The 16,232-nt window shown below is 45.3% G+C and overlaps 1 protein-coding gene across 1 annotated transcript in view; it reads right to left on the bottom strand.

The window, feature by feature from the left end:
* Nucleotides 1-16,232, bottom strand: part of LMTK2 (lemur tyrosine kinase 2) — an 88,604-nt gene that overhangs the window by 39,610 nt on the left and 32,762 nt on the right. The window contains exons 3-6 of the mRNA XM_006889631.1: nt 16,034-16,178; nt 14,627-14,700; nt 9,337-9,455; nt 5,274-5,361 (exon numbers count right to left, since the gene is read on the bottom strand). Of these exons, the coding sequence (XP_006889693.1) occupies nt 5,274-5,361; nt 9,337-9,455; nt 14,627-14,700; nt 16,034-16,178 (426 nt within the window). The remainder of the gene's footprint in view (nt 1-5,273; nt 5,362-9,336; nt 9,456-14,626; nt 14,701-16,033; nt 16,179-16,232) is intronic.

Raw genomic sequence — 16,232 nt, 5'->3', positions numbered from 1 at the left:
TTTAGCTGCCCATTTCCCAAGCTCGAGCAGGAGAGGACACTTAGCGGAGCACCTGCAGTCCTTCACCATCCAGAAAGAAAAACCAACTGAAAGACTCCCCGAGCGAGGCCAATACAGTCCAAGAAAAAGGGAGGAATGGCTGCAGAATCGTGTGGGGTGTGGGAATCACCACTGCCTCAGGGTCGGTCTCACAGACCCAGCCTGCGGTGAGGAGTCCTGCTGTTTCTGTTCTGGTCGCTTGTTGTGTATAATCAACAGCAGGAGCCCAGGGCCCGCCTAAATGCCTAGACAAAGGGAAGTCGGTGTGGACATCTATCACACAAAGACACTCCTTTTTGAAGCATATAGTTGGGTCTTTTCCCCTTCCCAAATGTTCTATCAGCTCCAGAATGACCTGGCAAACTGGTCATGCAAAGTTAGACTCATTTAAAATGGTTTTCATGTTACAATCATTTACATAAGTATAATTTGAAGCAGTTAAGTGTAACATGCATCAAGACTATCAGACCCCAGTCAGAACTCAGTTTGTCCTTGGACCCCCAGGGTGCAATCAATAAGCATCTGCCATGATGGAAGAGAAAATGAAGACAGCAGAGAAAACCAGGCCCCAAGGCCACCAGCGAGATGATTCTGAGTCACAGTGACCCCACAGGACAGAGCCCCCTGTGCAGGGTTTCCAAGGCTGTATGGACGTCTTTACGAGGCCAATGGCTCACTTTTCTCCGGATGGTGACTGGTGGGTCCACACCACGGAGCTTTCAGTCAGCAGGTGGGGAGCATGGGGAGAGGTCGGCCGGGACCTAATCACAGTGTGGAGCACTGACTGGTGGTAAACACTGGACATTAAGAGAATGAATCAGGCGAGCCCCTGCTAAGATGTCACCTTCTTGGGTGATTGCCACTGCAAAGGGTGCATGTGTATCCCTTTCTAGACCACTGTCTGCTTGCCTGACAGGCCGCGGCCTCATGAGGACAAGGACAGAGTTCATTCCTACCCACCACACTGTCCTTTCATTGTAGACAATGAAAAAATGGATGCAACAATTAATTCACCAACAGGGCCTGCCAGAAATTCAAGCAGGGTCCAGGAGAGGGCATGGAATGAACGATATGACTGCTAACATCAGATGCATCTTGGCTGTAAGTTGTTTCCCTATATTTACTATTATGACTTATTCTGGTATATTATTTATACCAGAAAGATGTTTCTCTATCTCATATTGACTATGCAAAAGAATTTCATTTTGTGAGCTATGGAATGTTGTGAAAAACGGGAATTCCCAACATTTGTCGTATCCATGTGGTACACAGAACAAGAGGCAGTCATCTGAATAAGACAAGGGGCTATAATAAGGAAAACTGTGCATCACAATGATGTCCTTTCACTGTCCTTTTCCTGCATTCTAAGCCAATCACCTTACTCCCTGGATAACTGAAGAGTGTGGTTCCAGAGTTGGAGGAAGACTCCTGACTGGTGACACACAGAAGGAACAACCTCGCTGACATCAAAGAGTTGCCGCGTTTACTGATAAACTTAATTCCTCTGCCTGCAGTGGAGATTACACTTCTTCATTAAGAAAACATGAACTCCACGATTAGACCAATAAGCAACATCACAATAAACACAGAAAACACCAATGTTTCCAAGGATTTCATCTAACTTGGATTCACAGGATGCCCAAGGCAGCAGCAGTCCAGACCAAATTATATGCTGCAACCAGCGAGTGTGCTGCAAACAAGGTCTAAGCAGTACAGAAGCCACTTTGGCGGCGAGGGTGTGCCAGATACAGGCCATGGGAGAAATTCACCTCCTACCCACATGAAGGCCAGACAGTGCAGAGGGGAAATGAAGCTGTGATGCTGATGGTGGCAAAGGATAGGAAACAAATCAGTAAACAGCCAGAAGAAGAAACAGAAGGCAAGATTCTGTCCAATGTACTCTGGACACGGTATCAGGGAGGACGAGCTCCTGGACAGGGACAGCAGGCTTGGTAAGCAGAGGGTCAGCAGAAAAGAGGAAGACACTCAATGACATCGATGCAAAGGGTGAGCAAAACAAAGGCACACTGTAGGGACCAAAACAAAGGAAAATCCACTGAGCCAAACGTTGCCTGCCTCTCGCAGTCAGTGCCACGGGGAGTAAAACCATTTCCCACAGGTGTAAGTGTCAGCCAGTCTAGTCACATGAAGCCCTGTCCGTAAACTCCGGCATGAAGAACAACAGATGGCAGCAGGCTGTTAGTTCCTAAGATATATCCCCGTGGCAGAGGTGTCTCCAGTCACTGAACTAAAGTGGCATGCATGTGGGCAATGAGGAAAGATGCTGCAGAGAAACACAGGCTAGCACTGCTCCCACTGCCCTCATTGAGAGGGTGCCACCCCACCCTCGCCAAGGGACCTGCAGAGTCTCCCTGATGTTGGGTTTGGCCACCTGATTGCATAGGCAAATCCATGTCCCATTTCACAAGCACGCCAGGATTTCTGTATGGCTGAACCACTGCCCTTCTCCCTCTTCCCAAGAACACGACTCGGTTACAGTCAGACCGTAGAACAGCACGTCTCTCCTACAGGCGACCCTGTACTCAAAGTGGCGTGTACAGTATTTTCACTTATAAAACGCATCCACATACATAACATGCACAAAGTTAATACACAAGGAGGTTTCTATGTCTTACGAAAATGCATGATACAGTTGTTAACTGCATAACAATATACAGGAATATATCCATAATAGAGCTGCAAGTGACCCACAGCTAACATGTAAGATGAGTGGGAACTGAGACTCTCACTCTTTAAGTTCCTGAGATTCTGGGTGTTACTACAACATAATCCAATGAAAGCTATCAAATGCATCAAGTTTACCAACTTTTCTTTGACACTCCCCACTCTACCAAGCAGAATAAGAAGCCCTGGTGATCCAACAATGAAGTACTAGTAGGCTGCTACGTGGAAGGTTGTCCATTTGAAGGCACCCACCGCTCTGCTGTGGGGAAACTTGGGGCTCTGCTCCAAAAAGCCTCACAGGGCGTTTCTACTTTATACATGGGAGCCTGGCGGTGGAGAGTGTAAGTGGTTGGCTGCTAACTGTAGTTCAAGAGCTGAGGCCAGCAGCCATTCTTAAAGGAGAAAGAAAAGGTGGTCTGCTCCTGTCACGATGTACAACTGTGGAAAGCCCTAGGGCTGTCCTCTTCTGCCTACAAAGGTGGCTGGAATCAACTCAAAGGGTTTGACATATGCTATCGCTATGAGCTGGAAAAGAAATCAACATCCTATAACTATCAATTACAATAAGAAGAAAAATCACACTTAAGAGTGATATAAAAATGCACAAAATAGACTGCTCTCTTTTCCCACTATTTTCTCAGCTAGAAAAGTTATCAGAACTATCTTGACACTTAACTAGTACAGTTCTGCTTTTCTAACCAGAAGCTTTTAATGTTCCGAACACCACAGACAGAGCAAAAAAATCAACCCAATTCCTAATTTAATGAACATCTCATCACCATTTTTAAAATTATAGTGATATACTAAAACTGAACTTTAAAAACACTTGGCAACAATTTAAAATTCTTTGCATGGAGGAAACGATGTTCACAGGGATTTATCAGAGAAGTGGCTATTAATAAGAACTGTACAGAAAACACAACTGTAAATCTCAGTAGTAATATGCTAAGTACATCAACAGAAAGGGAATCATTTAATTCTTTAAAAATAGAAATGTGAAATTTGCTATCGTAAAAGTCTATGAGTAACCCATAGAGATTCTTGAGTTCCACCAGTGAGAAGGTGTTTCAAATGCCTCGCTGTGGTTAGGGACCCCAGGGGTGCAATGGTTAAGTGTCTGCTGGCTGCACAAAAGGGTGGCATCTAAACCCAGCAGGAGCTTGAAGGGAAGGAGACTCAATGGCACCTGACAACAGCAAAATATATGGAAAATCCAACAGCTGCTCAGGTGTGGGTAGACTGAGAGATGAAGGCAAGCCTTTCTCTTTCTTCTGTTTACCATCTCCCACAGAGCTCCAGGCTGCCGCCAGAGCCGGGCAAAGCCACTTCACTAGCTCCTTCAGACACAGTACTGATCTCAGAAGGAGCCTTGAGGTGCAGTGCTTAAATGCACAGCTGTCAGTCAAAAGGTCAATGGTTCATATCCACCAAGTGTTCTGTGGGAGAATGATGAGGGAGGCTATTTCCATAAGGGCTGCTGTGTTGTGCTGTTGAGTCAGAACCAACCCACAGCTGAACCTCCAGCAGGTTTTCAGAGGCTGTAAATCAAATGGTAGGAAACTGCTCATCCTTCTTCCATGGAGCAACTGGTGGATTCAAACAGTGTGCCTCTGGGATTGCAGGGCAGCTCCTTACCACTAGGCCATAGATTATAGCCAAGAAAATCTTATGGAGCAGTTCTGCACGTCACAAGGAGTCATTAAGAACTGGAATCAAATGTGCAGATCCATAACAAGTCATAGTTAAGACCACACTTCCACAAGCTGCCAGGAAGGGAAAACGACATCCAAGCTCTGGCTGGGCCATACACTTGGTTCCACATTTTCTTAATCTCCTGGAGTCTTATTTTAATCATATATAAAATGTGAGCAATTACTAGTTCAGGAGTCTGTGTGGAGACACGTGATACATAAAGGCTGGTGATATCCAAGGAATATACAAGACGACATCAGGGGTCAGTTACCATGCTACACATGACCATATCACACAGTCTTCAACTGGGCGTCTGAAACAAAAGCTGTGCCTTGTTCAGCATCTCACTCTGTCACAAACACCTGAATTCTGGTTGTCACCACGAAGTGATGTGTCCAGACCACCGCAGACAGACTTGGTTGGAGAAACTCAGATTCTTGAAAAAGCCAGACTAATGGGACTTCCTGAACCCAGAGGACTCTGAGGGAAGGTCACCACGAACTCTTTAAGCCTTGAACCAAAACAATGATGACCTCACCATTAGCAGAAAATCAGAGGGACATTACCATGAGATCAGTGCTCTACTAAGAGAAACATGTGCATGAGTCAAAAGTCAGCATAAGAGAAGGGGGAAGAGACAGTTCCTCTGACAGAGGAGTGGAGCTGGAATAAGCAGAACACAATAAAAAACATAAATTATGTCACTGACCAGTTCAGGTATAAATTGTCCAATGGGAACGTACTTGCTGTGTCAATTTTCACCAAAACTACATTAAATATCACGTGAAAAACACAAAACAAAAGCTGAGTATCGCACCTTTCAAAGGCTTAAACATGAACTGCTATAAAAAACTTACCAGGTCACAGAACTCAAATACCAGAAGATAGGGAATTGCTTCTACACACTGTCCAACACACTGAAGAATATTTGGGTGCTGAAGAACACTGGAGAAAGAAAAGCCGGTACAGTTCATCAGGAAGCAAGCTAGTAGAACGGTTTCCACAGTGGCCCAAATGTTAATATTCATAATGCTAGAAAAGTCACATTAAAAAGACACTCAACTGATGTGCACATTGTTCAACTATCCCACACATGCAAAAAGGTACTGAGTCCATCTCTACACTTAGCAAGTTAGCTCTCTGGTGATCCAACCCTTGCCATCACTTTATTACCCTCCTGCCGCCTGCAGGGATGGCAGGGCATGTCTTTCTCTCCCTCATTCTTTGTCAATCTTGCTGGAGATTTGTCAGCTTTATGGATCTTCTCAAAGAGCCAGGTTTTTGTGTCCTTTGTTTTACCTACTGGTTCTGTTCTCAATCAAGTTCATTGACTTCTGCTGTCTAGTACTGACCCTTTTCCACTTGCTTTGCTCATCTTCTCCTAAGTTCTTTATGAATTTAGACGACTGATTTGAGATTTTCCCTCTTTTTTAAGTTACAAATCCCGCATTCCACAATTTTATTATGCTATGTTTTTGTTGCATTCATTTGAAAGCACTGATTTAACTTCCCTTGAGAACTCCTCCTTGGAACATAGACTCCTGAGCAGTGTGTTATTCAGTTCCCAAATGTTTGGAGATTTTTTTCATTTCCTGTCTGCTGTTAATTTTTAGATTGACTGTCCCAGAATGAAGGCAAAATACCACATGTGGCCTTCAATTTTATGGCACAGAATATGGTCTGTTTTGGTGTATGACACATGGAATGCTTGAAAAGAATGTATATTCTACAGCTGTTGGGCTGAGTGTTCTATAAATGTCAATTAGGTCTTGTGAATTAGCACAGTTTACTTCTCATTCCTGGTGACTGTTCATCAACTCTTGAGAAACAAGCACATAAGTCCCAAACTATAAAGGGGTTTCTTTCTTGTAAGTTCTATCCAACTCAGGCTCACATGGTTGAAAGCTTGGTTATTTCTTGAATCTTGTATTTACAGTCAGGATATTGTCAGCTCTGTCTTAATCGGTGTATATAAGCCATTTACATTTGACTAATTATTGATATGCTGAGGGCTTAAGGCTGCCATTTCATTTTTTATTGCTGGATGCCCCCCTGCTATCTTGGATCCTGCCTTCCTGTGTGTTCCAAGAACATTTTTGGAATGTCATTTCATTTACCTACAATGTTCTTGAGAGGATCACTATGGATACATTTCTTAGTGGTTGCTCCAGGCATTACATAATCTATACATGGTTTTTCACAGTCTGCTGTGGTCAACATTTTACCAATTCAGGTGGAATCCAGAAATTTTACCCTTCTTTCAGTTTCTTTACCCTCTCTCATTCGTGACATCCCCCCTGTATTTCCTCTGCATCCTTTGAAATCTACATTAAGGTGTGTGCTTAAGTTACCAAAGGTGATTTGGAAAATAGCAAAAGGAAAGTCTATTACATTTATCCAGTTTCACATTGTTCTTTTCATCTTAATTTTCCCAGATTCCTTCTTTTATGATTTCCTCTTTGCTTAGAGAACGTTCCTTAGTGACTTTTTCTTTTTTTTTATTAAATTTTATTAGTTTTAATGAACATTTACAGAGATTTTGGGTTTTCATTCATTCATTGTTGCACTGTTTTCTCCACCCTCATCCCCAGCTCGTTCTTCTTTCCCCCCCCAATGTCTGTTTTAATTGTCCAGTTGCCACAGTGCTTGTCAAAGCCAGTTCTGATTAATCTCCTTTGTCAGTGTGTCCCTTGCCATTCCCTATCACTCCTCCCTGAGAGAGACTTCACCCTGATTCATAAGGAAAAGGGGATGGCGTATTCTCTTAGCTACTTCCTGCTGAAAAGGGACGCTGTGGGTTTCAGGGTGAATGTCTTCTCTCACTACTCCAAAGGGCCCCCTTGGCAGTAGGAAACACATACACTATTATGGAGATTGATTTTGGAATTTAGATTCACTGTTATCAATTGTGCTTAGCCGTACATGTTCATATCCTTGAAGATGTATCATGGAAGTGTTGCAGCCTAGAAGATACAAATTTAACTAACAAGTTAAAAGTGCATGAGTCAAAAATTGAAAAGCAATAATATTCTGAGTAGAGGTTCTAATAGTGGCACAAATCAAGTTACAGAGGTAAGGTGGTTCCATAGGCCTGCTGGTAACAAGTCATCTTAGTTTATCTTCCTCTGAAAATGTCTTCACTGTCTCTTCATTCCTGAAAGATATTTTCAATGGATACAGTATTCTGGATTCACAGTTCTTTATTTCCAGCACTTGAAAAAAAACACGTCCTCTGGTCTCTGAGGTTTCTGACAAGAATTTTCCCGTCATTTAAACTTTTTCCTCTATGGGTAAGAAGTCATTTCTTTCCTACTGTTTTCAAATCTAGTGTGTGTCTTGATATGGATTGTTGCTGTGTGCCATTAAGCTGGCACTGACTCATAGCTGACCCTCCAGCAGATTTTCAGAAGTAATCAATCACATGGGAGGAGAATGGCCATCCTTTTCCCTCGAAGCAGCTGGTGGATTTGAACCATGTGCTTCTGGGATTGTAGTCCAGTCTGTTACCATTAGGCCACCAGAGCTCAATGACATGGATTGTTGCATTAGTAAAGTTGTCTGTCAGGGACCTCTCCAGAGTACTGAAGAGCAACCGATGTCAGTCTGGATACTAAGGGGAAACTGATCCTCGCCGTAGTCTTCGCAATTGGCTTGCTATGCATCAGAAAGCTGGATAATGACTAGAGGTGATAGAGAATTGATGCCTCTGAGTTTTGGTGCTGGAGAAGAGTGCTGAATATACCATGGACTGCCAGGACAACAAAGAGATTCATCCTAGAGAGGGTGGAAGACAGGATGCTCCTTGAAGGCAAGGATTCTGAGGCTTCATCTAACACATTTTGGGCATGTTGCAAGGAGGGACCAGTCCTTAGAGAGGGATATCATGCTTGGAAGCATGGAGGGACGGAGAAAGAGAGGAAGACCACTGATGAGATGGACTGATTCTGCGACTAGGGTAATAAGGGTAGGTGTGTCAGAGATAGTAAAGTTGGCACAGGACAGAGCAGGTTTCAGGGCTACTGTACAAAGATTCACTATGAGTCACAAGCGACTACCATCACCACCATCAAGTCAGAACTGACCCATGGGAGACCCTCCAGCAGGTTTCCAGAGACAGTAAATCGCCCATCCTTCTCCTGCAGAGCAGCTGGTGGATTTGAACCATCTGTCTTTGGGTTTGCAGTACAGCTTCTTACCACTAGCCCACCAGGGCCAGATTAGCTGGACTGGTTTATCTTGTTTGATCATCACTCAAGTTCTTGAAACAGAAATAGAGCTTTTTCAAATTTGAAACATTTCCAGTAATTCTTTCTTTAAATGCTTTTTTAATCTCCTTTAATCATCTTTTATCTCCTCTCCTTCAGAGACTCTGAACCTACAGACGGCACATCCTGTGTTGGTGTCCCACGGCCTCAAGGGTAGAGACAGACACATGACAAACTCTTTCAGGTAGATTTTTTTCCTCTGTTGTTCAATCTTCTAATGTTTTTTTCTTCAAGCTCACAATTTTTTCATCTGTCCTCTACATTCTACTACTGAGCATATCCACTGAGTTTTTATTTTGTTTCCTGTATTCTTCACCTCCAAAATCCTTCTGTCATCTACTTACTTTTCCCCCTAGTTGACTGTGTATGTGTGACCGTTGACCCCAGGGTCGTCACTGTGGCTGCTCGGAAGTCCTCGCAGGTAACGCGAGCACCTGCCAGCTTGAGGTCGGCACCAGCTGCTTGTCTCTCTCACTCAAATGCTTCTGGTTCTTGGAATGATTTTTTTCACCGAGCCTGGGCCTTTGGGTATAATGTTATGAGATTCTGGTGTCAAGTACGTGCTTTACAAGTGAACACCCTCATGTGGTTTTAAATGTTTGAGTGCCAACAGACCACAGATGTATTTTCAGAACATGTATCAGGGTTGACTTACTAGTAAGGTTCTCCATTCTTCAAAAAAGTGTCTTGCTCCTTCGGGCTGGCGCTGGCCTTTAACTCCTTCACTATCACTCGAGCCACGCTCGTGCCGGTGTAAATTTCTCCAAGGAGCACCTAAAAGAGCAAAACACACGTGTTCAAGTTGCTCTGTCCATAGCAAGATAGATTCCTCTCTTCAAGAAATTAAAGACAGGAAGATAAAATCAAAGCAAATATACAGCCTTCTCTGATTTTACACCCTTCCTCACAAAAAGATTGGGGAAACGCAAATACTTTCCTTTAGAAAAGGAGTAATTTTCAATAAGTCTTTAGCTATTTATAGCACTCATATATGTTATAAACATTTCTGTTCAATTTAAAAATGTATGATACATTCATGAAAAGGGAAAATGTCATTACAGAAGAATATCCGATCAGACATAATCCCAGTGCTCCTCAAACTAGCTGAGTTTTGTAATTTGTTCTCATTACAAAAACCTGGCAAACAGCCATTGTATGGTATCATTACAGTGTAACTCTGAAGCATCACAGCATTCCTAAGGTACCAGGCCTTCATCTTGAACCAAAACTGGAGTCAAAATACAAAAAGTATTCTTGAATTCACAGCAAGAGTAAGGATGAGCTGTTGAGCATGAGCTGTCTCTTTCATGTAAGAACAAGGTACTATTAAGTGAGATATAAAGAGTGCAAGGCATTCCAAAATTATCCTTGCGATAAAATGGTCAGTGGTTGTATTTGAAGACTGATCAAAATTTTTTTTAAATCCCATTTTTTGAAAATATTTTAATTTTATTTTTATTTTATTCATTCTAATTAACGTTTACAGAAATTTTGGATTTCCATTCATTCACTGTTGCTAAAATATTTTTTTAAATTTCTTAAAATATTAAGATTGAGAAATGGAGGGGGGGAAAAAAAGACTGAGAAATTCCCTGGAAAAAGAGTAAGAACTTGAAGACAGCTTAATGTGCTCATAAGGAATAGAAGAAAGTTAAAATATGCCGAACACACGAAGAAACGCCAACATAATCAGGTCTCATTCTTCGTTCGCAATGATCAGCTCATGTAGATATAATGAGCGTACCAACCACAAGGCTATCAGTTCACAGACAGGGATGAGTATCAGCACGCTATTCAAAACCTGGGATGTGGTTCCTCTCTCCTCACCGCCCTGGTCTCATGCTGTGTTCAACATTTGAACACCTGGATGTTGAATTCATTCAGCACCCTGACTTTGACCTCTTGGTTACTTTAGCCTCACTTCTGATCATTTTTTCTGCAACTCTAGCTTAGCAACAATACCCAAAGGCTTAAACCTAAATCCTTGTGGGTGGGATGTCACTCCATCACCACCATGCCACAGGTCTTAAAGCTCAAAACCAAACCAACTCCCATCTAACAATTCAGACTCAGTGACCCTTCCAGACAGAGCAGAATAAATGTCCAATAGGCCTTCCTAGGCTGTAGTCTTTACAGAAACAGATCGCCAGCTCTTTTCTCCTGTGGAGTCATTGGTCAGCAGCCAAGCACTTAACCATTGTGCCAACGAGGGATCCTTTACTTTTATCACTACCAAAATCATAGTATGCCCAATATTTTTTTGTATTTTGACTTCTTTTCTATCTATGAGTCCCTTAGGCTCCAGCTCACTTACTTCAACATTCCATGCTGGGTCCAAATCCACGAGCGTCCACTTCTATTCCCAGCTGATGAAGACATAATACTCCTTTCATTATACCATCACTCCTGACCCCAATGCTGCTGACATCCAATTACCCAGCAGACACCAGCACAAGCAGGGAGGACGTTACCACCTACACTCTGTGTGAAATTCCTCATCTTCGTGCCACCCAATGCACCTGGACTATATCCAGAACCCCGATTTTTGCTTCCATGTCAAGAGAAAAACTCTCTCTGCTCCTGAGGTCAACTTCCATGGCTGTGCTGGGGGACCTGATCCTCAGGAGCTTCTGGCCACCTCACTAGGGGTCCTCCTCCCCTTCTACGGTACTCACATGGGCTGGGAGTATTTCAACACAATTACTCTCCTTAGAACTCCTTCTTCCTCCGGTGTTCAGAACACACCTCTGTCCTAGGTCGTTCTTATCACGGGATGATCCTCCTAACAAAGCTTCCTTTCTGGTTCATCTGACTGTGCTAGCCTCTCAGTGCCGCAGAGCCTCAGAGTTCAACCCCTGTACCTCCTCGCTTCTCGCCTTTTGGTGTCTGATCTACCTCTCGTGTAGCTGTAAACACCATACACGCATGATGATCTCCCACATTTCCGTCTCCAATCTGAATCCCTCCCCTGGACTCTAGATGTGCAGGCACAGCTGCTTTCTTGCTAGTCCCATTTAGATGTCGAGTAACCAACCTCCAACCTTACAGATCCCAAAGAAAACTCCCAATTTCCTCCGGAAGGCTGCTCTCCTGGACTCTCTACCCACTCTGCTGACAGCAACCATTTATCCAGATCTTCAGGGCAAAGACAGTCACCCTCAGCTACCCGCTCCTGTGGACTCAGTGCTAACCCATTTTAAAGCTCCAGGTTCTAATCTCAAAATCTCCCCTAGGTCCCACCGTTTCTCACCAGGTCCCTGCTAGCCTGCCCTGCAGCAGTCTCTGTACTAAGTTGAATTAAGAAAGAAAAAACATCCTCACTGCTGCTGGGTCTATTCTGACTCACACCGACCCTCCCGAGAACTCACTACTCACAAGATGCGTATGTGATCTTATTTGGGAATGAGGCATCAGGTTAAGATCAGAGTGGAACTGGGTGGGTCTGAAGGGTGTCTGAGAAGTACAGAGAGAATGGAGACATAGGCAGCGACTGGAGTGATGGGTCTAAACATCCAGGATTGCTGGTGACCCTAGAAACTACAGGAGGCATGGAAGAGTTTCCCTGTCACTGGAAAGGACTTTGGTTGCCTACCGTTCCTTGGGTGTGAGTCTCCTGACCAAAAGGCTGGCGGTATGAATGCACTAGCTGCTCCACAGACGGCCAGTCTCTTCCTATACAGATTCTACATCCTTGGAAACCTGAGGGAGGGGCTGAGGATTTGAGATGGCACTCGGTGGCAGGGGTTTGGGTTTTGGGTCGTTGGGGTGCCAGTGGTCAGTCCTGTGACTCCACATGACAAAGCGTATCATGTTCTAGGCCATAATCTACGCAAACAGACCACTGAGTCCTCTTTCCATGGAGCCATGGACAGGGTTCCAAAGAGCAAGCGTCCAGGTAGCAGCACACGCTTACCTGCGCCTCTCCAGCCACCAGCAGCTTTGTCCTTTGCGGAACTTGCTCAGGAAGCCCTAGGACTAACACGCAGGCAAAGCTCAGCGATGCTGTGGGTTCCGGTCAGAACATCGCAGGTCACATGACACTCTGGTTCCTGCTTCCCCCCCTCCCCCGACAACAAGACAGGGATTTCTTCACTCCCGACTATTAAGTAAGCGACAGCACTATGAAAATGTGTGAAATACTGCAAGAATGACCAAAACGTGGCAGAGATACAGAGTGGGCTCACACTGTAGGAAAACAGCTTCAGAGACGTGTTCGATGCACGGTTCCACAAACCTCCAGTTTGTAAGAAGGGAAGTCTAAACAGCACAGTAAATCCCAGTGCAGTTAAACGAGGTGTACCTGTACTTTTGAACCAACACCTTCCACAACAGCCAAAGCAGCCCTTTAACCGTCAGCCTGAGTCACGGCTTTCTTCCTCCCCTCCCTCAGCCCGAGAGAAATTCGAGTTCATCTCGGCGTGCGGATCCTCTGGCAGTGCTGCGCCCGCCTCCTCCTCAACTACCTGCACCTGATGCCTCCACTGGCCTGGGGCGTAAGTGTGGCGACCCCTATCCCGCTCACGGCCGACCCCCAGAGCTCCACACGGGCCAGACTGTTACCCACCCTCTCCCACGCCGTGCGCCTCGCACCAAGAGCACTGTCTACTTCACAGCAGGCTTTGCTAAATGGCTTAGGACATTAGGCAACTAATGGAGCTTGGACACGAGCAAAGACACAGGCTTGACAGTTAACTCAGGAAGGGGAAGACGCAGAGCATCGGATGGCTGACTACAGAGCAAACAGAACTTCCCGTCCTGAGCACTCTGCGAATGATGCAACGGCTACTCAGTGGGAAACCCTCTGTGGCCAACGACTGCCATGCTGTGGAGAGGCCCGTCAGAGGCGCGACGTCCTCCAAACAATCTGCGGTAAGAAGATGAGCAAAGCGCTGTTCCCACGGAGCTGACGGCTGTGAGAAACACCGTTTGGAACAGCCCTTCCCAGAGGTCTCCATTAGCTGAAGCACTAATGTGGCTTAAGTGTCATAAACGGAAGTGGGGGGAAGGACGGGAGGATAAAGTGGCAGAAAACGAACAAATGACTTAGCTTGTTACTGCCGGTAAGTGCCACTGAGTCCATCTGGGACTCGCAGCGACCCATGACAGCAGACTGCCCTCGGGTCTTCCAGGCTGTGATCTTTATGTGATCACGAGGCCGGTGAGGACCAGGCAGTGACTTATCCTGTTGTACACAGCGTCGCTGGGAGCTGACTGACTCAATGGCACCTGAAAACCACGTTCTTTATAGGAGCAGAGCCCAGGCTTTTCTCTCAGGGAGCCAGTGAACGGGTCTGAACCACCAATCTTTTAGTCGGCAGTGAGTGTAGAAGTGTTGTACCGCACCACGCACCCGTATCTAACCCAACCCTCTACGGTCAAGGCTATTCTGACTCCAAGCAACCCCGTCATATGAAGCAGAACTGCCCCACGGGGCCCTTCCCGAGGCAGAAACCTGCACGGCAGCAGACAGAATCATCTTCCCATGGGCACCTGCTGAGTCAGACCAGCTGACCACTCAATGCTTAGCTCACAGTGCCATCAGACCTCCCACTCCACCACCAACACAAAACCCCAGGCTTCCAAGGCTGTTAAACCTCTGCAAAAGGAGACAGCCTATCTCCCGCCCCTCCCGAGGAGCTGGGGGATTCAGGCCACCGACCTCACAGGTACCACCAGGACTTCCCAACTTATCTTGAGGAAGATGACAACTCCTAAGGCTCCTGGTCCTTTCCCCTCTAACTGCTCTTATGCAGACAGAGCAGTCTCTATACACAGAAAATGACACCCGGGAAGGCTGTCGCTCATGCTGCCATGCAGGGAGCAGAGGCGAAGCCCATGAGAACGACAGGGTCCTGCCAGGCTCTGCCGTGTCACACGACGCAATGCACAACCAGCTTTACATTCTAAACAGTCTGGTGAAAACAGGATAGAAAAACACTACTTACCTTTCCAAACCAGCCACTTCCAATCTCCTGGATATAGTTTAGACTGTGGCGTGCAACTTGAGACTTCAAACCTTCTGTAGGAAAGAGACAGAGAAATGCCAGTCCCACCAGATCAAAGCAGTAAGTCTAAACCCCCAAGATACAGCCCTGAGCCACTCTGAGCCTGGAGCTGAAATCAACCCTGTGGCTCAATGTTCAACCACACACTGGGAGCTCTGAGAGGTGAACACCTCTAGCAGGACGAGAACAAGCAGCCACACAGGGTCATGGGGCAGCGTGCCCACAGCCACAGCTGGGGGTGGTGGGGGAAGCAAAGGGCCCAAAGATGACTGGAAGCGATTGCAACCAATGTCATGAAACAAAGTGCTACAAGTAGTTGGATCTACACTATAAGCTTTCACTCAAATCACAATAAAAAGTTTAAAATAATAAAATACAAAACATATACAATACACTCACCTAAATTTAATGCTAATACCATGTACATAAAGATACACAAATTTTCCTTCAAATAATGTCAAAATAAATTCAAGTTTTAAAACTGACAGTGGTTTCAACAAGCACCCACTCTTGATTTTTTTCACTTTGCAGTGTCCATCTTTAACCTAACTACTCTTCCCACCAAACACCAAACCAACCCACTGTGACCCACAGCAACCCTGCAGGACAGAGAGCCGCCTGATACCATCACCAGGCCTTATTCCTCTGCTCTCTTCAACAGCTGACTTGGACAACAGACACCCATCTCAAACTCACTCTTGAACTTTTTTAAAAACAGTTTTGTGTTTTGTTAGCTGCCTCACTGGCCATCAGCCCAGTGCTTAATCCACTATGCACCCGGCCTCCATACTATTTCATCATATGGATTTACCATGATTTCACAAGTTATATATTAATGGACAGTCAGTGTTTCCATTTTACACTACTGAAACGGAGCTGGCACTGTCCCACTTCGATGATTCTGGGAGGCCAGTTTTCTTCTTACATCAGACCCCAGGTCAGAAAGGAAGAGACCTGGCTCATGCAGGCAGGATCTGACTCCTAGCACACAGCCGGGCCGGGGTACAGAGGGAAGAAAATGAATGAGCAGAGGAGGAGACGGGTAATTCAGGATTTCATGATTAATAGCAAGCTCCATTCTCAGTCTTCAAAACAAAACAACTCGGAAAGCTACACCATTAAGAATGGCCAGGTCTTACCCACCCTCTACCAGTAAGTGAGGTGCGACTCACAGTGATCCCACAGGGCAGAGCAGAAACTGCCTTCACAGGCTTTCCAAGACAGTACTCTTTGGAAGGAGGCTGACTCATTGATCTCCCTTGGAGCTGCGGGCGAGTCTGAACCACCGACCTTTTGGTTATCAGACCAATGCATAGCTTACAGTGCCACCAGGGCCCCTTGTCTTACCTACAGAAGGCTGGAATTGGGACGGAGCTGGTAGTGAAATGTTTGGTACTGAAAGTGTGAAAACTTCTGCTGGGGACTGAACAGAGGGGGTGTCTTCTGCTGGTGGGGTGAAATCAATCTCATCATCAAAGTTATCTTCAAATTCCTAGAATAAGAACAAGAGTGTCATCTCCAACAGAAGTCAGTGTGAGAGCAAACA

This window comes from Elephantulus edwardii, unplaced genomic scaffold (genome assembly GCF_000299155.1).
Source record: "Elephantulus edwardii isolate Elephantulus edwardi_28Jun2011 unplaced genomic scaffold, EleEdw1.0 scaffold00080, whole genome shotgun sequence".
In the NCBI taxonomy this organism is placed as follows: domain Eukaryota; kingdom Metazoa; phylum Chordata; class Mammalia; order Macroscelidea; family Macroscelididae; genus Elephantulus; species Elephantulus edwardii.
The sequence above is the reverse complement of the archived record's forward strand: the minus strand, read 5'-3'. Positions and strand labels throughout refer to the sequence as shown.